General features: G+C 32.6%; 2 protein-coding genes across 3 annotated transcripts in view; both read left to right on the top strand.

Annotated features, from left to right (window-relative positions):
- Positions 1-23,186, top strand: part of LOC123655437 (amphiphysin) — a 60,728-nt gene that overhangs the window by 30,226 nt on the left and 7,316 nt on the right. For both annotated transcript variants that reach the window (XM_045591249.1, XM_045591248.1), the window contains exon 2: positions 18,757-18,892. In XM_045591249.1, coding sequence (XP_045447205.1) covers positions 18,757-18,892 — 136 coding nt within the window. The remainder of the gene's footprint in view (positions 1-18,756; positions 18,893-23,186) is intronic.
- Positions 20,038-20,776, top strand: LOC123655438. Its single transcript, XM_045591250.1, has 2 exons — positions 20,038-20,199; positions 20,513-20,776. The coding sequence occupies exons 1-2, from the start codon at positions 20,077-20,079 to the stop codon at positions 20,750-20,752; spliced, it is 363 nt and encodes a 120-aa protein (XP_045447206.1). The 5' UTR covers positions 20,038-20,076; the 3' UTR covers positions 20,753-20,776.

The following is a 23,186-nucleotide window of genomic DNA, read 5'->3' as shown; positions in this document are numbered from 1 at the left end:
TATAGCATATTTAATTAAACAAATGGAGTAATTATTTTATTTAGCAAAAGTTGCTTAAAAACTTAATAATTGGTTGAAAATTATTCTCGTGCTTAAATAAATAATTTTTATAACGCTTTGATTTATAAAGATTCTATGATAAAAATGCGACAATCGAATTTGTTAAAAGTACAGATCAATAAACCCAAACCGTAGGTCGTGCGATTGGTGTAACAGATTTATCGAGTGAGGAATGCGGCGAGTGAACGTCCAACGAGCTTGAGGCGTCTGTACGGGTTACAGCAAATGTCACTAAGGCAAACGTTTAGCTCTGCATTACGAAATTAGTGTCTGAATAACTATTAATACTCAAATTAGATTATAAATTACTTTAATCAAGCAGGCATTTCGAATGAACTATGGAATCGTCATTTTACAAATTAAAATTACTCTTTACTGTAAATTAAACTATGCTAACCTAAGATCCTCTTCCTTTTGATTGTATTGTCCTTTGGCATTGTATTTTTTCCTTTGAAGATAATGATCAATGTAATAACTCGTCACGCCTCTAATAATTCGACCTACATTAAAATATAAAAACCATGTTTACGTTAGTGACATTGCAGGAACAAGTTCCGTAACGAGGCCGAACGTCTCTCTAGTTTCTTGGAAAACAAGAAGTTCTACGCTAGAGTCGTCCGCCGGCCGTACCCGTCCCTTTTCTTTATTCGTTAATTCGGTTCCGGCTATCGTTCGCTCTCCTCGCACGCTTTCCCTCCCTCCAGATCCACCTGCGTGCGCGACACACATCTTACCTTGCGTCCGTTGCTTTCTATTTTTGCCGATCTCCGTTTGTTTCACACGATCATTATAATACCTTCTAAATAAACGATTAATTACTTTTTCTTTTGCTTTATAGTTTTAATTCTATTTTTTTTTCGTACAACATTAAATTTTTTGCACCGCACAATAAAATCACAGACTCATTCATATTGAATTATCAAATCGATAACTAAGTACATATTTCAGTTGTTTATATATTCCAAAGTCCGATCCACCCTTAGATATGGATTCCGAACCGTCGACCTAGACCTATACGCTGACCTAGAAAGCTAAGCTTGTTAGATTTGGAGGAATTTAATTTATTAATTATTCGCGCGTATGGATTGTGTCAAGTTTACGGTCGTTCGTTGTACTCTTAGGTAATGTTTTTCACTTAAAATGTTCCCACATATTGAATATGCTCATTGTGATCAAATTGTTCAGACACCTTAAGTACAAGTGTTTCGTCTTAATAGTTTTCACTATCGCTTTCGTTTGTATGATTATTATCATTAGTTACTCGACAATTAGAATACTTAGAGGAACGCTATCACTCTAAAACTACTTAGTATTATTACTATACCATTGTTAGAATGTAATAAAGTTAAATTGAGTTAGTCCAGTAGGCTCGTTAAATTAATTCTTATATTGTGAACACAGATACACAGATATAGATTGTGAGTACAGAATTGAATTCATTGTTATTTTCTGTCTGTATTAAGAAAACGTTTGTTCTGTCTCGTAGTTCTAAAATATATTTTATATACAGTACTGTGTATGATACTCAATCGCTAAAATTGCTAAACTTGTTTGAACGGTATTCTATTTATATCGTGACTTCTCATTCATATAAAAAAATCTTACGTCCTAATTTCTCTAAATTTGTTCGTAAATTGTATGAAAAGAATATCTTTTCGCCTGTTGTATAAAAATTCATAAATATCACACCATGTATCTTCATGTACTATTGAAAATAGACTAATTATGATTTGATACTAGTGCACGAGCATATTGTTTAAAAAAAACATTCAATTTATGATATGGTACAGATGGTAGTTATCACACTGTTAGCAACTCAACGAAAACAAATACCACACAAAATTTCCAAATAAATATAAGGCTGAAAACACTTTATTGCTTAGTACAATTACTAAATAAACTTTTGCTAAATTCTTTACATGACATCGCTAACGCTAAAAACCTTGACACGGAAACAGTCGAGCTTTACTTATATATTTTAGTTCTTATAGCTAAAGCATTAAGATTCAAAATGTTATAGATATATAATAGTCAAAATATACCCATTGTCCAGTTACATCTGGTATACAAGGAGCCAACAATGGTTCTAGAAATAGAGCCACGTCAAAGAATTTAGTAGAGACTTAAATTCTTCTGTCTCCTATTTGTATAGCGAAATTGATCTATTGTTGGTATATCATCGCCTTATTGTTAACCCCAAAAAGGCATTAACAGAATTACTTTCTAGTGTTTTTTTTTTTTTAATATGATCACATGTGTCGTCTCGAACTAAACCACGAGAAACATTTATGACATTGATATTTATTTTTTCTAAGCCTGTTTCATTTTATGTAGCATATAAGATTTGCTCGTACGTTATTTTAACGATACGTAAAATGTATATAGAAAAATGTGGGACGTCGTAGTTGTTTTATAATCTAAATTAAACATTATTTTAAATATGCCTTAATTTTTTTATCAAAATAGCCACAAATATGTCTATCGCCAGACCTTATTATTCTTAGCTATTCAATTTAAAAAAAGAAAAAGAAATTGGCTGCTGTTTCATTTAAATAACGTTCTTGTAATTGTAATTTGACATGATATTATTAAGTTTAAGGAATCTGTCTGTGTGATACTAAAATTTTTAACTAAATAATCACAGGTTGAAGATACGCTATTAAAAATGTGGAACATACAGTATGAAACATTAAAAGTTGCTTTACCTATTGTCACTCGTAGTCACTAATAAGCTTAACTTCACGTTAGGCACTTCCTCCGGACACTATAACAAAATATACATTACCTTATAATCCGGTCGGGAAGTGTCGTTACTAAGTGCAGCTAGTTTTACATTTATAAGGATGCACATATAATATACTTGTTCTAAATTAAAGGATTAGGATTTTCTCAAGTTGAGTCTAAGCTGTATATCATCTGGTCGTTGTTATTGCTAATAGGAATAACTTTTTAATGTTTTAATAGTCGAAAATGGAATACGTTCTTTTAATGCAAAGTTTTGACCATTTTTTTATTTGCATCTAAAGTATGAGAAGATGTATCTTCTCATACTTTATTCTCTTATTTTATTTTCGTATAAATTATATTTGTATATTAGATAAAAACGGTTTTGATTCGATCAATAAGTACTTTGAAAAATACTTTACGAGATAATTTAGAATGCTAACGTGACTCAAAATATTTTTTAACACTTAAGCAATTTATATCAGTACCATTTTATTTTTAAAATCAGAATCAGTTCAGCCTATTGAAATCCACTGCTGGACATAGGCCTCTCCAAGTTCGCGCCAGACATCCCGGTTTTCCGCAATCGTCATCCAGCCTATACCGGCAATCTTACGTACGTCGGTCCAACGGGCCGGAGGACGTCCCACACATTTTTAAAATACACCCACCCAACTACTATTTCGCCTATTTGATTGTGTAGAGCTGTAGTTTAATAATTAATTAAAAATACTCGTATGTGTTTACGCTTTAGATATTGAGAGTTCATGTGTTAGAAGAAATTATTATCAATAAAGAACATAGACATTTTGCTCAAGCTTAAGATATTTGCTCCACATTCGTTAGATCTAGTAATTATGGGGAAATTGTAAATAAATGTCCTCTAAAAATTTATAGTTTATTATAAATAAGATTAAACAAGCATGAAATATTTGTTCTTGTCGAACGCAAATCATAAATAGGTCATGGACCAAAGATTATTATGAATATTTGAATTTACGCAGCGACCTAAATACAGCCAGTAATGTACATAGTTAATATTATTAATTTTTTATTTCAATTTCGACAAATATCGATATTTATACAAAAACTAGCTGACCCCACAAACGTTGTTTTGCCATAAATGACATTAACCCCTTAACCCCCCCCCACCCTTTTTAACTTAGGGGTATGAAAAATCATCTATTGATGTTGGCCGATCCTCAGACCTACCCGATATGCACACAAAATTTCATAAAAATCGGTCCAACCCCTTCGGAGGAGTATTTCATCCAACACTGTGACGCGAGAATTATATATACGAGTATATCATAATCAACTGAGGTTTAACACAGCAGAAAATATCCAGTTCAAAATCTAGAGCATTCCTACTGGGAAATTACGTCAACCTTACAGAAGATCATAGCTAAATAATACAGCTTTTAAGCAGTGTTGTGTTCCTGTGGTGAGTTCGGTGACCAGAGCTCCTAGGGAGAATCAGGGGTAGTTCGGCAACACGCTTGCGATGCTTCTGGTGTTGCAGGTGTCTATCTGTATATAAGCTACGGTAATCGGTTACAATCAGGAGAGCCATACGCTTATTTGCCGACCTAGTTGCATAAAAAATATTAATTGTATGAACTGCATTACATTTAGTTATACAGCTTTTAGTTACAATCATGTAAATTGCAAACAGTGTGTAAACAATATCCGTAAATAAAACCCGTAACTAAAACAAACACTAATGTAAATAAAAAAAGTAATTCTCAAGAAACCTCATTCTAGATAAACCAAGTCCTTTTAGATCTTTTGAAGGATAAGCAAATATAGATTGAAATGGAGAGAACACAGTGTACGAGTACACGAGTTGAATTAATTGCGATCTTATCTCGATATTTATATTTTTCCGCGGATATTAAGTTTTTATATTATCTATTAACTTTTTATCTTTCTACCTCCTCTTGGTAAATGTGGTAAATGCTATTCAAAAATCACGTATATTTTATTGTGCTGAGTATATTGAAATGTTTAGAATATGATTTTTAAATACATGTATACTCGTAATCTCAATAAATTTTGGAAAATTAACTAATAATAAATTATAATAATGAATACAATTTATTAGCCAGGCATTAAGATTGCAAAGTGTTTATTAGTAGTTTCTTTGATTTAGAATGAGCGTGTTTAACTAAAAATAAATACAGTGATGTCTCATTACAACCCCCTTTTCCCCCATTGTGATATTTCTTGATTTTATGCCGACCGCCTTTCGAACCTCACGTGATTAATTGATGTCCCCTAATGGAGGTCGAACTTGCGTCAAAACAATATTTTCCACTATCTCAGTGTTTGCAAGTTTGTCAGACACGTTTGTGTTTGCAGTAATTTCTGTTTACGCGAGTTACGCATAATTAACACTTCAGTAACGTAGTACAAGGTCGGGAGTAAGATATTATATTTCACGTTTGTTACAGCGCTGGAAATAATTCATTGCTATACAAGACTCGTGTATATAATTAGCACCATTTTGTTGTTTCATATCAAAATTGATTTTTTTTTGTGTTTAATAATTTTATTGATTCTCTTACTAAATAAAGTGTAGAGAATTAATAATTAATCGAAATCTTTACCGAATTAAATATCATAGAGTTTTTTTTCTCAGCAACAAAAAGTTTTTAGGTTTTTGAAGTAAACGATGTTTTTAAAGTTGTGTTATAAACTTTTATAATCAATCAAACATAGTCACTGAGCAATCCGAATAAGTTAAGTATAAGAAAAGCGAATTTTCATAAACCGTTGTTTGTTATATTTAACAGTACTGCATAATCTTGCAACATTCAAACGTTTTGACGTCAATCTCGCGAGATTCACAGAATTTGTATTACTGTTATGAAGGAAATTGCAATAATTCATCAAAAGCGAATTCTGTACAGAATTAGCAAAACTAACTGACAATGTTGACTAGTAAGTAGTGATTGAAAATCAGTTTTTTTTTTTGGGGCAAAGTTATTGGAAATGATTTTAAAATTCGCCTATAACGCTGACCTATATCAATCTAATTTTAATATTTTTGCACTTCACAAGGCAGTTATCATGCGATTTGGAATCTAGCCAATATTGAAATCTACTTTCGTAGATAATTCTATTCGGATCGGTCTTTTAAAAATAAAATTTATATTTTATAAAGTTCAACTGCTTTTTAAAGTAACTGAAGTAGTTACATTTTTACGATTCTTTAAACGTTTTTCTTTATGCTGTAAGAATATTAAAATAAGCGTTTCCATATATTTTACATATAACTATCGCAATCAAATTTTAACACGTTTAAGGCCCAAAAAATTCATTTGCGCCAAGTCGAATAACGTTGACCGTAGTGTTGCCCAAATTCAGTCTTGGTCTTGCAGTCTTGGTCTTGTTCTTGCGTTTTTGCAAGACCAAGACCAAGAGCAAGACCGCGTATTTTTAGCAAGACCAAGACCAAGACTGACCGTGCAAGACTTGAGCAAGAACAAGACATAGCCTGCAAGACTCTTGCGTCTTGCAGCTAGGACTTAGCGCTATTTCACTGAGTAGTTAGGTGTAACAGTTCGGTGTATAGGTAGGTACGCTTAGGAATTCTATGAGACGCAAAAAACTGTATCAAAGAATATGAAAAACTGGACCTATGCGCATTACGACTAATACCATAAACATAGCGAATAAAAAAATATCTATTAAAATCAAACTGAGTGCATGCATAGTTATGTTTTAACCATCGGCACTTTGATAATGCGGCATCAAAGGTTTTGTACTTACTTCTCAAAGAAATTTGCCGCTTTTCGGAAGTACATGGTTATGATACACGCGCCGGCGGCTTCTTTTGAAATCTAAAACAATCGTTGCCGCCACGCCGAAATCATAACATTTGACACTATTTGATTGCCGCCATAGGGCGTAGGTATACTCATGCAAAATAATTTCGAATTTTAAGAGTACCTACAGGTGTTCCAAAGAATAAATAAGTTTCAGAGTGCTTAGAATGAAAATGAATACATTATACTGATCACGCAAGTAGTATTATGATTAGGATAAAATGGTAAGGATAGGTAGTAGATGTCATATTAATTCATTCTAGTAAGTATATATTATAATATTGATTACTTATATGGTTTTAAACTAATTACTTAGTTACTATTATTGTACATTTAGTCATTATATTTCTTAAGTATTTACAAGAAAAAATAGCAAAAAGTGTTCAAATATCACCCGTTTAATAAATATTGTAGCCACTTTTAAATATACTTGAAACGTGTAAAAAAATTCTACAAAACTAATAAAATAATATAAAAAGCGTAGGTACTTACCTACTAATAAAATAAAAAGCCTGCGATAAGAGTTTTGTATTACTTACCAGCCCGAATATCTCTGAGAGAGATGATGAGAGTAAGTATTTACTAGCTGTGCCCGCGACTTCGTCCACGAGGAATAGTAACTTTGGAGGTATAGTGACGTTCAGGACTTATTTATTTATTTTAAAACTTCTGTCATCAAACATACAAACGAACTCTTCAGCTTTATAATATTAGTATAGATGTACGCCAAAACATTCACTTATATGTAAAGAATAGTGATTGGCACTAATTCTTTACATATATTTTATTCACGCGTCGCGTCTGTACAAGTAGGTAATATTTAGTGTGTGTTTGTACGCCGCACGCGGCATTGTTTGATTTGCGGCGGCATCCTTTTCATAGAGCCGGCACGTGGCGAGGCGGCGCGGTAGAAAGCAAGGAAACGTACTATAAATAAAGGAATTATTTTAATTCCAGTCATTTCCAATTGAGCTGTGCTTCGAGTCTAACTTAATAATTGTTTTTACTAATTCTCGTTGTTTTCTAAAAACGTATCACGTGTACAATTTAATATGAGTGACGAAGATTCAAATTATTCTAGTCCGAGTAACGAGAGTTTGAGTCACAGATCTAAAAGACCCAAAAGCAAATTTGAGGAGTTTTTCGAAATAATTCATTCATCCCAAACTGCCTTCTGTAAATTGTGCCAACATAAAAAGATTGAAATAAAAATGAAAAACAGAAACACTTCAGGCTTAAGGAAACATCTAATATCTTTCCACAAAAAGGAATCAGAAATATTTCTTCCTGTTAAACCAAAATTAAGTGGAGATATCACAAGCTTTTTAGTAACCGCTGGAAGAAGTGGACCGGTAAGAATATTTTTTTAACAGTTAAAAGAATTTTAACTCTGCGTAGCTATTCATGCGATACTTTCAAAAACGCCATTAACTTACGTAAGTATTGATCTTTACTATGGCTATGTTAATTCAAGCTCACAATGTTCCAATTCTAATACGTTTTTCTAAGATTTAAAGTAAACTTTAATAAATAGTAATAGACTAATAGGTAATTGCAAGACTTGCAAGACTCTTGCTGCAAGACCAAGACCAAGACCAAGACTGGGAGCGCAAGACCAAGACCAAGACCAAGACCAGGTGTATTGGCGCAAGACCAAGACCAAGACTGGCTAAGTCTCGTCTTGTTCTTGCATTTGGGCAACACTAGTTGACCGACATCAGGATTTTCGATGGAACAAGCATGACCGACATTAAACTAAAACAACAACTATTTTTAACAACTATTCTTTACCTTTTCAATATTTCATGGGATTTTTGGGGATAGTCCGATTCGCGGAACTTTGTTCGACATGGTGTATCGAAATTTTTGTGTATTTATTAGTTACACGTCCTCTTTTGATTTTGTAAGAATATTTTCTTTTACAAATAGAATATTTTATGTGTAAACTAAAAGATTAACAAGTATCACATACACATGTGTATGTTTAACTGATCACGCATTAACAAGAACCTTCGACTCTTAATGGATGGATGTATTGTCAGCTTGACAATGGCGAGCGTCTGTACCTACTGTATGTACGTGAATGTTCGTTACTTGTTCAATTACTACGAAAATAGGCAGCGATACACGACTATCCTCTTTTGTTTATCTTGTTATGTTAAAACCTTTCTGTTTTCTTATTTCACTTTTACTTTTTTCTCTTGAGTGGAAAAACAAATTTTTCGGAGGAATTCTTTTTTAAACTTTCTTTTTATTTGATGCAATTTGGTATAGGATAAAGTTTGGGTTATCAGAGGCTAATTTTTATTTGTGATAAATATACAGTTAATAAGAAATTTGTTTTCATTTTTCATTGGGCAATGGTTTTGTGGTGATAACGTGATTTTTTATAACGTAAAAATTTTGCTATTAGAGAAAGATATAAGCTTTTTCATATCTTGGAAAGCTATTGTTCAACGTTAACCATGTTTTTAATGGAAGTCTCGTTAAATATGTCTGTTTAATTCTCACACATAAACATAAAAATTTCACCGTCTCAAACAAGAGCTTGTTCTTCTTAGTTTTTACTGCGTTATTCTTTAAATTAGATTCTTGTTTGAAATACGTTTTAGTACCAAAATTTTTTTATTATATTTAAAAATGATTTGCGAGCTCAGCGAGTAATTTCTGAATATCGAAATCGATTTAATAATTTTTTTATTTGAACAATGTTATTATAAGTAACAATATTGTGATTGCGTGTTTGGTGCCTGTGAGGTATACCTAATATTACTATGTCATATTAGGTTATTGCAATATTTGCGGTCGATCTGATCGTATCCTGCGGTCCAGAAATATCTCCCGTGTTATGAAATTAAACCGACTCTTGGTCACGTTCACAATTTGTTTTCAACTCAATTATTATTTTAGCAGCTTAATATAATGCAATAGGTGTTAATCACTTCGCCGAGCTCATTCATGAATGCTAATTGGAAACAATGAAACAATTAAATTAAAACACTAGAGAGGTAGATATGATTAAAATGAACATTTGTAGATGTTGTAAAGTACACTAATCTTACATATGAATTAATGATAAAAAACGTTAAAAGTGCCATTCTCAATTATAGGCGAATACAACGACATATTAAGAAAACACGACTTAAAACTAAACAAAAAGAAAATGTCAATTAAAAAGTAGATACTGGCAGATGGCAGATATGTTATTGTGGATTTTATCTAAACTGTACTAATAGATTGTATAGTTTAGTAATTCTGGATAAAGGAAAATCTACCTTAGTAATTCTGGATAAAGGAGAACCTACCTACTGGTTTTGAAAATCCTTTTATTAATTATAAATATCAAAATCTACATTGCAATTCAGATAATAACAAAATTAACGTATGCAACGTTATTGTAGTATGACGATTCAAAAGTACTTTTTAACCGACTTCCAAAAAAGGAGGAGGTTCTCAATTCGACTGTATTTTTTTTTTTTTAATGTATGTTACATCAGAACTTTTGACTGGGTGGAGTGATTTCGACAAATTTTCTTTTAATCGAAAGGTGGTGTGTGCCAATTGGTCCCATTTAAATTTATTTGAGATCTAACAACTACTTTTCGAGTTATATCTAATAATGCGTTTTTACTTGACGCTTTTTTCGTCGACCTACGTTGTATTATACCGCATAACTTTCTACTGGATGTACCGATTTTGATAATTCTTTTTTTGTTAAAAAGAAGATATCCCTAGTTTAGTTCCATGATAAGGAAACCAGGATCTGATGATGGGATCCCAGAGAAATCGAGGGAAACTCTTGAAAATCCGCAATAACTTTTTACTGGGTATACCGATTATAATAATTTTTAATTTAATCGAAAGCTGATGTTTGTCATGTGGTCACATATAAATTTTATTGAGATCTGATAAATACTTTTTGAGTAATCTTTGATAACACGCAGTTACTTGACTATTTTTTCGTCGATCTACGTTGTACTACTCGTCGATGTAATTGAAGTCGGTTTTTTTTTCGTTTGCGAGCAAACACAATTATTGACTGGCTAGTTGGCTTTGTTGGCAGTGACCCTGTTTTCTGCTTCAATAGTTGTGTACATAATTACAACGAAAATGTACCTTTATCGTGCGGCTGTTACCTAAAACACAGAAATTAAGTCGCCTTCCTTAAAAACCCCAAAAAACATCGTGTTTATATGTTAATTTTAATCATATTTATTTATTAACATTTGAAGCATAATCTAATAATGTAAATTTTGATTTTATTTTACGATTAAAAAGTTTCTGCTTTTTTCCATTCCATTGCATCAAAATAGATAATCCATTCAAATCTACGAAAGGCGAAAAAATACCAAAACTAGTCATAATGTCGATGAAAGATAAGCTATCATCCAAAATTTCCATTTATATCAGAGCATTTAGATTAACGTGTACATGTAGTGTGTAGTGGATACGTCACATTTCAATACAGAGATTGTTAAACATTTGATCTCATCAGACGAGATCTGTATACGATCCGACAGCCAGCTAATTGCACACTAATTTTTTTGAGCGGTTTTACTTGTTGAACATCTGAGTGTCAAGAGATTAGTTACTTCGACATTTGAGCCTAGTTTAACTTTAATCATTAAATTTTTCTGTTAAATCAATTTAATTTTTACGTGACTATTTATTTAAATTTCCAATTATAATTAAACTTTTGCATGTTTGAGATGTCACATATGATTAGCGTTATAATAATCGTCGTATATAATAAACGTCGAAAACGCGCTTGCGATGCATCTGGTGTTGCAGACGTCTATAGGCTACGGTAACTGCTTAGTATCAGGTGGGCGGCACTCTAGTTTACCGACGTAGTCGTATAAAAAGGAGAACTGTGCTTAGCTGTGGTGCATTTCTACCCATAACTTTTTAGGTTTAGTTTCTTTTATATAACAATGGTTTTTGTTCATCAGTGCATGAAGGCTGATGATAAAATTCGCTTACGAATTACTTATGTATTTTAATGACGCTTAATATTATATCATTTATGTCAGTAATTTGGTTATGTAATTGTTTGTTGAATGATAAGACCTTAACAAAAAATATGGCGTTGGGAATTGTGTCAAGTGCACGCTAATATTGAATGACAGTTCTCTATTTTTACAGAAGTTTCGCTTTTAGTTTTATTCGTATAACTTTTTCATTTAAAATTACAATTACAATTGGGTTTAAAATTACACATTACTGCGGCTATGTACCTACCAAGTTTTACTCCAAACAGTAGTTTTTGCGTGAAAAATGAACAAACATTTATCCAAAATTATGCATTTATTGTATTATTTTCCGCACTTATTTATTGTATAATTATTAGAGTCACACGTCGTTTTATTGTGTATATGTATTCAATTTATAATTTAATTTTTACGTCTTTTAATACAAAATCGAAGTTTTTGTAACTTATTTCATGTGTGTATCAAGGTTTTCCTTAAAATAATTATGTAAGAATAATTGATTTTCATAAATTAAAGGCAAATAAAGTAATAATAAGAAATTATACAATAATAATTATGATGAAATAAAATTATTTAATTATCTCTTCATCATACGAAATAATAATAAATACTCTTATGCTTCGTCATGTTGGTTATTCCTTTGTATTTATTAGAATTGGTATGATAATATTTTTTATTAAAAAATAGCATCTATTTTAAACTCAACTAAAAGACGATACTCAACTAAATAAAAGACGATTAGCTTTAGTCGAAGATTTAATTCTTAAACCATAGTCTAAACATTCTAAAACCAAGTCTGATAAACATTTGTATTTTAAATATGTAAAAGGTGATATTTACTAAGAATTCACAAGTGACACGCTCGTGTCGTTAAAATCGAATGTCCTTTCTTTAGAAATGGAACAGCAAACTCAAATTGTTTTAGATATTTGAGTAAACTATCGCATGTAAACAACATTATCGTCTATTTATAGTCCATCACCGCACATGTCAATGTTAGGCGCGCCAGCGCTGCACTGGTTACGCACCTGGTCTCCCGCCGAGCAGTGTATTTTACAAGAAACAAAAAATCAAACGAATTCTACGACGCGACATCATGCGAACGTTTTGTTTTTGCATTGACTTCACTCAGAAGTAAGCGGATGAATTTACTCTTATCAAGATTTTAGGTCCGATATTTATTCTTTTTTTTCGGCACAGTAGACGTCGCAAATTTTGCGACTTTCTTTTTCTAGAGATAAATATTTTAGATTGTGAATATTGTAGATAGGTACAGCGTGTGTGGTACAAAATGTGCAAATAATTAAAATAATAACAGGTGTTTATTAAAATTTCATACTCGAATCCTGAGGAATCTGTATATTGTTTTGTCTCCTTCAGTTCATCGACCGTTAACGATTTGCTGGGAACGATTACTGCAATTCGGTTCACGACAATCTAAGAGTTGACCTTGACATTAAAGAGATGTAACCAAGCGAGAATGACCTACCTAAACACGTAACAAAAAAAAAAATTACTTACAAAAAGCTATACTTATATTTGTAATAAATATTTACAGTTTTAGTTTTATTATAAACGTCTCACTCTCAACTGTCCCCAGTAGGTTGTGTTCTTGAATTGGTGGCCAACAACACACATGCATAGACCACAAAAAACACCTTTATGATCTAGATAAATATTTATTATAACTGGGAATTGCAACGTGATCGCTAACGCAACAGCCAATTGCTGCGACCACTGCGACAAGATCGTCAAACTTTTTTTAATACCACAATTTTTCTGAATTTAAAAACCAAAGAGGATATAATTAATTAATTAAATAAATAAATATAAAAAAAAAACAAGTAGCATTATTGACTCATCAATGTTTTATATATTGTTATTAAAATAAGAAGTAAATTAAATAATACAAAATTATTAAATATAATCAGTTTCTGCGGATCGAAATGTCACTTTCTCCTTCAGATATTCGGAACTTTGAACCTGTTCGCGGGTCCACAACACGATATTTGTATGATTTACCTCATTTTTTCTTACCCTAGCTTTCACTTACGAAAAAGCGCCAAGTCATTCAAATATTTGCATTAGCTCATATTTCTTTAATTGGCTAAAGTAATAGTCTAGTTATTATCTGTTCATAGCGAATTGTAAATAAGAGTTTAGATGATTTTTATATAATTTATCAATTGTAATCAAAATTTACTTAATTCAAGCATACTTTAAAATAACTTTTGTATCGTCATCATAAATTATGAAATTACCAAATTCTGTTGGTTGTAGTGCATTCAAAACATACTGCTTTTAAAAATTGTATATACTTATATTCAAATTATAGTTAAGTCGTATGTCATGCATCAAAGCAAACGTAACCTCTACAAGGAAATTCACTACAAGGTAACTCCTAAGAATAATTTATTCTAGAAAGATTTTATCACGTTTAATTGGTTAGAAAAATAAATTTTCGTCACAATGTTAGCGTGTTACATTGTACGCAATCGTTTTACGTGTTAGTTAACGTGTTAGTTAATACATCGTGTTCTTGATTATATGCGGTCAAAGCTAATTTTGTATAAACTGTAACAACTATTAAAAAATACTAAATTACTCTACCAGTATTACACGCCAGTTCAGTATTAATTGCTTTCATCGTTGCTTAATAAACAATATTTTTCATAATTTAGAAATTACTTCGATATCGATTAATTCGACTTATCCGTTGTTTTGCAAGTTTCCGGGTGAAGTAAAAATGTAGTGTTTAGAAAAGGACGTGTTATTTTGAACATAATGCTTAATATCCTTTTTCACTATATTATTAGATTTATGAGGCGTAGGAATGTAAATTGTCGAACCAATTATCTAGGTAGGTACGCATTTGCTTGGTCGGTAAATCGAAACTCATATATGGTGTTGCAGATGTCCATAGACCTACGGTAATAGTTTCAGGCGAATCATACTCTCGTTACATCTCAAAAAAATACAGCTAGGATGCGAATGGAACATACAACGATGTTCAGATTTCTTTACGTTTTCATTTTACGACTTAAAGTTAACACTGTCATAACAATCGTTTAAATTAGAAAACTATTAGTAATATCAAATTATGACCCCGTGATAAGTCAATCGACCGATACGAAATTATCGATAAACTAATCACGTTAATAAACTTCACACTTATGCGTAGAAACAATGACTGGTTTAAGGATAAATAAACTTTGATACGTATGTGATAAGAGCGAACAAGACCGTCGACATATCGTTGTAATCGAAGACGAGTGCCATGAAACAATAGCAACGTGAAGCCTCGGTCAAAGACAATCGAAAACGAAAGGAAACTGTTGCGGACGTGACGTCACGCTGGACGCAATACTGACGATCGTTACACTACGGTCATCATAAAATGATGATTGTTATTAAATTACGTACTATGTACTCATTGTTATAATCTATGACATCTATCCAAAATGGAGGTTTATCTAGATAACATTGATTACAAGGTCGTCGATAAAAAGTGTCCTCAAAGAACTTGAATGTTTTTAATGCGTAATAAATAATAATTGTGTTTGCTCGCTAACGAAAAGACCCGACTTCAATTACATCGACTAGTAATACAACGTACGTAGGTCGACGAAAAAATAGTCAAGTAAATGTGCATTATTAGATATAACTCGAAAAGTTCTTGTCAGGTCTAAATTAAAATCAAATGGGAACACGTGACACGCGCCGTCTTTCGATTAAAAAAATCAAATAATCGCTTGAAATCGAATTTTGTCTGAATCGAAATTTGAATCGAATGAAAAGTTCTGAGGTGACAAACATAAAAAATACAATCGAATCTTTTTTGGAAGCCGGTTAAAAAATAAACGGATAAAAAGACAATTACAAATTTAATATATATAACATAAGCGAATATATTCAACATAATATTATTTACTAAGTTTATCCTAATACTAACCTATGTTTGCATCAATTCATATTATATTAAATAAGCCTGCAATGTATGAAGACATTGTAATAAAATGGTTAAAATGTAAGATAATGCCCAACAATTGTTGTCTGTTGATCGGAATTCCAAGGCGATAACATGCAGAAAAGGATGTTATCAATAAATACTAGATTGCTCTATAACTCTCTACTAGAGTTACTCTGAGCTAGGTCTAATCTGGAAGTATTTATGTTTGACTACAAAAATGGTGGAAGATATTTGTTCTAATTTTTTATTGCCTGCTTCACCAGTTGCTTTATCTCGGAGATAAGTTACTGATAAGCTTTTGATAGCAGTTAAACAGGCTCTAAGGTGTTGTTTTACCTCCTAGTGATAAACTACAATCTTTGGGGTCACAGTTTGCGAATACAAGTATCATCTGACAGATGATTTGGAATTTGATGGTGATAAACAAATATGCATCATTCATTTTTATCAGACAGATATTGTTATACATACACTATTTCGAGTTTATGCCATGCGTTCTATTGCATCGAGGGTATTTGATTTTTAAAAATGATTATGAAATTAAAATACAGGATTATTTGGTGCGACAACCGTCGGGAATGGATGTAGAGGATCGAAACTGATGAGTGGATTCTTGGGACTGACGGCTATCAGTTAGGAATTTTAATAGGAATAGGGATGCGTGGTGTGCGAAAAGGGGTTCAGATATAAGCTATAACAGTTCCATACCAGTTTAGCAGACGACCTCGGTGCCTTAGAATGCGGTCTCTCATGCGTTTGCCAGCGACCTTGCGACAATCTCTGCATTGTTTCCTAACTTCGCTTTGAATATATTATCACTTGCGACCGTATGAGAGTTCCGATCGAATACTAATGTACAAATACTGTCGTGTCATTGTCCTTTATAGATGTTTTTTTTTTTTGTTTCACTGTTAAGGTGACTGTCAAATTTTATTTAAAGGATATGAATATTAATGGATAATATTGTAATTACGACATCGACACATATGTGAACAGTGGATATTTTTATACTTACTTAAAGGTATTACCGTCCACAAAAAAATATGTACATTATTACAGCCTATACAGTCCACTGCTGGACATAGGCCTCCACAAGTTCACGCCAAAAACAACGTGAACTCATGTGTTTTGCCCATAGTCACCACGCTGGGCAGGCGGGTTGGTGACCGCAGGGCTGGCTTTGTCGCACCGAAGACGCTGCTGCGCATCTTCGGCCTGTGTATTTCAAAGCCAGCAGTTGGATGGTTATCTCGCCACCGGTCGGTTTTTTAAGTTCCAAGGTGGTAGCGGAACTGTGTTATCCCTTAGTCGCCTCTTACGACACCCACGGGAAGAGAGGGGGTGGCTATATTCTTTAGTACCGTAGCCACACAGTATATGTACATTAATCGTCTGTTACCCGAAAAACTGTCACTATTTTGCCTACTAAAAAAATATTTAATAAAATTGACTTCTCTATCCATGCTGAATATTCTTTACATAAGTAAAAATTTATTAATTGCAAATTTCGCGAAGTTTAGTATTTGAAGTTATGACTACTTTTTAGCAGTTTTATGTGGATATTATCTCAGTTTGCGTTACCTTAGTAACATATGTTACGCAAATACCACAAAAATACCAAAAAAAGCCAATATTTGTTAATTGAATGTTCACAAATTACAGCTGGGCTACTTAAAAATGCAGGATTGTACCAGCATTTATTTTGGAATGGCGTTTTAGGTTTGAATTTTATACTGGTGAAACTGAAAATGATTAAAGAAATTAAAAAAGAGTAACACAATAATAAAAAAAAAATCAATTTTCAAAATTCAAATAAAAAAGACAATTATTGTGATATTACTAATGATATGTCAAAAACTTATTTAGAAGATACAATTAATTCTAAGATATTCCCTCCGATAATATAATTTAACGTAACATTAGTTAAAATTTGTTTAAATTATTACATAACATGTAATATATTATATTCAACTAAAGAATGTCATAAATTATTATATAAATAAATATTTATTATAATTTCGTATACAATAAAAGGTTATATTATGTAAGTTATTTAACATTATTACGTCGCGAGATACACACTATGCGGTGCTAAGTAGGCGTAACGACTGTCTCTCATTTCAGCAAGTGTCACCTTTCCTAACTAATACATGATAATTACAACGTTCCTGTACATAGCTATAAGTAATTGTTAGGGCTACCGAATGAGAACACGGTATTAGTTTGAATGTTTGTTGATTTGCAATTACAAGGTTGATCAAAATCAAAATCAACAAATTATTTATTCAAGTTGGCTAAAAGTTGTATTGAATCGTCTGTTTACAAATGGAAATTGTAATTGTTTTTAATAAATTAGTGTAGTGTGTTATTGGAAAGCTAACGTTGATACGTAAATGTAGATTCTGCAGAGAAGAATCGACACAATAAAAAATATGTCAATGACTATATATTTAGCCATGTCTTGCATGAAATACAGCCCCAATCACTATACATTTAGCCACGTCTTGCATGAAATACAGCGCCACTAAACCCATTCTTAATCATTAACATAATCTTGATTCGAATAATATTCTTTAGCTACCAAAGTATTTTTAATATAAGCTTTAAATTAATTTTCTGGAAATTGAAAAATAATTTATGGGATTTAGTTATTTATGCAAATAATATAACCTAGAAATGAGACGTTTACTTTGCGAAGTTGGAAACATGGAGATTTACTCTTAACGCATAACGGGACAACGGCTGAGGCTCAACCCTACTAAACATAGTAATTCATTAATTAACAATCACGTAGGCGACATAATAAATTCACATTTGCTCTGATCACTATAATTTGAATATCGAAAGCTGTGTGTTAAGTTGTTTACCTTAATATAAATATGTCTTAAACAAATATTTAACTACACACACACACATAGGCGTCCACAAGTTCGCGCCAAAAATGGCGTGAGGTCATGTGTTTTTAACTACATTATTAGAGGTGGTGGTGGTTTTGTGCAGTGGTCATAGCAGCTGACTGTTGTGCTAACGATAATCCGTTGAGTCCCAATCATGCTAAATTTTTTAGCACGGCCCGGACGGTTGAGTCTGTGTCGAATTGTCGAATTCTCTTCTCATTCTCGAAGTTTAGTCTAAAGCATTTATTTAGTTTGTATTTACGATTTGTTTTTGTTTTTTCCAGTTGCTCCAAAATCTGGGCAAAGTAGATCGGACATTGGATGATATCTTCGAGGAACACCTACAGAACTTCAACCGCCAACACCAGCAAGCGACGAGACTGCAGAAGGAATTCAACAATTACATACGATGCATAAGAGGTGTGTTTATATAAAATGAATTATCTGTGCCCCGCAATAACCCCACCGCTTTCAATGCAAAAGAAAATGTACTAAAATGTAATATAACCTATAGCCTTCTTCGCTTGATCTTACACAAAGGATTTTTCATTTCGAATCAGTAGTAACTGAAACTAGCGCATTCAAACAAACACCTCGTTATATTGCTGTAAATTTCGCCGAAAATAAACGTATTTTTCTTCTAGCTATTACCCAAAAATAAATGTGAGAGCTATGTTATATATATTTAGCCCTTTTTTAAATTTTAATTTAACAGTGCAGACTACTACAATAGATGCATATTGTGGATTATACGTTTTGTTTGAATTAAAGTTATTATTACTCTTTAAGTATATTAAAATGTTCACTTCGATAAGAGACACCTAAAAACAAAAATTATTCATAAAACCAATTTACTTTATGTCTTCGATAATCCTAATGAGGCTCCTTGATAAGATAAATAAAGGGGAATGCCCATAGGTGGTTTCCTCCTTCCACGTCGTTGTGCCTAAACCAAATTAATATTAAAAACTAAGTTTTTAATTTTCACTAGCCATTGTAAAATACTTAGCCATAACTTCGACGGATAAGAATCCACATATTAAGCAGTAATTTATTCATTTCCGTTTTACTCGCAATTCCCAAGTATTTTTTGTTATTGACATTTGAATCTTCAGTATTGCAATTTTCGTACGAGCGAATCGACTCACCAAAATATAATCGATACACTTATATTTATTTTATTAAAATATCGAATTGGCAGTTCATAATAACATGTTAAATAATAAAGAAAATCAATTTTTATTTGATAATAATATGAGTTTATTTGATTAATCTATCTGAAAGTATCCTGTTTTAGTGTTTTGTCAATCATAATCGATTAATCAATAATCGATCTACAACTGGCAATAATGCGATATTCACTTAAAAGATATCAAATAAGTCAAATGTGTAACTATTTCGTTTTACTGTTACTGACGTACCTACTTTCGTGCTAATAAGTTCGTTTGTTATTGTGTCAGAGCTTTTTATTGTTTTCTTTCTATTTTCTTTGTCGAGTTGAGCTTCGTGTTCCACCTAGAACTATAGAAATTGAAAATATTTTTGAGACAGAGACTCTTTACTTTCGGTGTGTTTGTGAACCAAACCTATACCTATCTACGACAATGGATGTTACTCGCCGGTGTATCAATTGCTCTATGAGATTGGCGCACCAGCGCTGGCGCATGGTGGAAGATGCAACAGAGCCTATGGTGAATATTCTTCGTGTCTGGGTATCACCAACGCCGGTAAGTTAAAAGTATTAACATATTTTTATAACCTATTCAGCCTCGCAATTATTAAAAAACTCGTAGACTTTATGACTGAGGCAACTATTTCATTAGAAGAGGGAACTGAAACTACTAATTGGAGTTTACAAAGCCTTTATATTACAATATGGCGCATGCTTAGTGCTGTATTTATTTTGGACATAGTAAAAAACATTGATAATTATGCTGGGCTCCAATCCATCCAATTAATATCAGTGAGTTAGGTATTTATATGTAATAAGCTTAGTAGCTAAAAATAAACTAAGTATTAAGAATATTAATTTCTTTCTAGGTTTCTTCTAATAGTAGAATATGCTTGGAGTGCTTTGGAATGCTACAACAAGTACCCGATGGTGTACCAGCCCAATCGCCCGTGTCTGGACATAGAAATGTGTGCTTTGCTTGTGGTATATCTATTCTGCGGGCCCGCACTCATCTTGTACATCCAGACAGCCCAGAAAGGAATGTTATAATTAGTTGGACATTTCCTCATTTGGTACATATTATTTTTTGTGTATTTTTTTTACTATGATTATATGTGATTTTTTAAAACTTACATTCAGTCTCCTTTTTAATATCAACAACAATAAACAAGCATACAGCCCACCTGATGACGCATTGCCGACCCCATAATAATCTTTTCACACCCTTTTTAAACAACCTTGTTTAGTGAAAAATGTACTCTTTATGATTATCAAAGCATACCCATACATATTAAGATAAGATTTTTAGAAAATATTAGTTGTTCTAGTAATTTTTATAAATATATTGCTTAACAAATATTTTAATTTCAGGTTTCTCATCTGAATAGAGTTTGTACTGCATGCTGGCTTGCTGCTAGGAGAAATGTTCAAAAACAAACGCGGCAAGATGCCAATAGACCTATTGAAGCCTTCAATGAGGAAACTGATAATAGAGAACCACCACATATACCTGTGACGCCTCCACTTCCACATATTTCGGTCCCACAACGTCAAGAAACTGCTAGAATAATATCACAAACTTATTCACGTGTTGCAGCAACCTCAAGACATTGTATATTTTCAGGATGTGAAAATGTTGAACGTTTATTGGTACCAACTGGAGTGAAGGAAATGTTATTATGTCGCTATAGATTATACATTCCATCTTCTGCTCGTGTCTGCAGATACCATTTAGAAAATGATTGTTGGGAGCAGTTACAATCTAATATTAGGGATTTTACTGCATCACAGATGGATCACATGCTGAATATGATGGAGAGAATTAATTTAAGAACGTTGGATTTCAATAACATAAATATGATGCCACCCAATCTCTGCCAGTATTGGCTTGGAGTTACAGCTGCTCAGTTCCATGAACTTTTAGCAGAAATGCCTAGTCTGCACAATGAAGTGCCTTCTGCAAGTGTGGCATTAAGTATTTATTTGGCCAAATTGCGTACCGGTGATAGCAATGAAAGGCTCAGTTCTTTATTTGAAATGCCCCGAAGCACTTTAGAAAGAAATATGAATAAGGCAAGAAACTGCATGAGCCAACAGATGGTTCCTTTACATTTAGGCCTTAATCACATGACAGTGGAAGAAGTTGCAGCTAGGAATAAAACAATTCCAGAAGGACTGTTCGGGAATCCTAATCCTTCTTCAGAAATGAGACCCGCTATTGTAATATGTGATGCTACATATGTGTACGTACAAAGCAGTAGCAACTATTTATTTCAAAAAGAGTCCTTCAGCTTACATAAACATCTTAATTTGGTGAAGCCGTTCATGATAGTTTGTTGTGATGGCCATATCCTTGATTGTTTAGGTCCATATAGAGCGACAGTGAATGATGCTACCATTATGAGTAATGAATTTAGAAATAGTAATGGTGAAATGAGAAGATATTTTAGAGAGGGGGATATTTTTATTTTAGATAGAGGTTTCAGGGATGTAATACCTGAACTGATAGAATATGGCTATCAAGCTCATATGCCTGAGTCTTTATCAGAAGGCGAGCATCAACTTACGACACAACAAGCAAATAAGTCGAGATGTGTAACAATGTGTAGGTGGGTGGTTGAAGTGGTCAATGGTCGTCTAAAACGCGACTTCAAACTGTTTCGCCAAGAGTTTTTTAATAAAGCTGCTAAGCATTTAATGATCGATTTTCGGAACGGCTGTGCCTTAACAAATAAATTGCACCCACTTATTGAAGACATACCAGAAGCAGCAGAATATTTGGCAATTGCGGTACATAGGTTACATATAGATAATGTTCTTGCTAATACTGTAAGAATTGAAAATTATAATAGGCGAAGAGCTACGTTTGTAAGCATTGATGCTCACCACCCACATTTAGATCAGTTCCCAAGACTTAGCATAACTGATTTGAAAAGATTTGCATTAGGGACATACCAGCTCAAGCAAGCTTCTTCATATTACGGTGAGCACGTACGAACAAACGGCACTTACACAATAGAAATTAATAACGAAATTGAAGAAGATATTCCTCTTATTCTGGGCACAAATCATTTCTTACTGAGAGGGAGAATAAAGTCTCGACATATTGGTGGCAGAACTTATTATGCATATTTGTTGATAAGTAAAGATGAAAATGTTGCCAATAGTGTCGAAGCTATATCAGGTTATTGCTGCAGCTGTCTTGTGGGCAACAGAACTGTAGGTTGTTGTGCCCATGTTATGTGTGTGGTGTGGTACCTGGGGTGGGGCAGATATAATGATGTTACTGCTCCGGCCCAGTTTTTAGATGACATATTTAATGAATTCTCATTTGAAAATGAATAATTTAAATTGTTAAAATATTTCAAAATGAAAGTATTTGTTTGTTTTACACAACACAATCCCAATTGTTGATTGTTTAATCTACAAAACGATTGTAAGACTGTTTGCTAGGTGTCAAATAAATACCCCTCATACCAATTATTATTATAGAATTATATTTCAAAACAAAGTCAGTTATCTTACAAAGAATAGCACAATGTA

This window comes from Melitaea cinxia, chromosome 7, assembly GCF_905220565.1.
Source record: "Melitaea cinxia chromosome 7, ilMelCinx1.1, whole genome shotgun sequence".
NCBI lineage: Eukaryota > Metazoa > Arthropoda > Insecta > Lepidoptera > Nymphalidae > Melitaea > Melitaea cinxia.
This window is presented reverse-complemented; position numbering and strand designations above follow the sequence as displayed.

Coding starts and splice junctions, on each gene's coding strand:
- LOC123655438 (XM_045591250.1), top strand. CDS start 20,077: ATGGATGTTACTCGCCGGTGTATCAATTGCTCTATGAGATTGGCGCAC. Junction 20,200..20,512: donor TCTGGGTATCACCAACGCCG/GTAAGTTAAAAG, acceptor ATTTCTTTCTAG/GTTTCTTCTAATAGTAGAAT.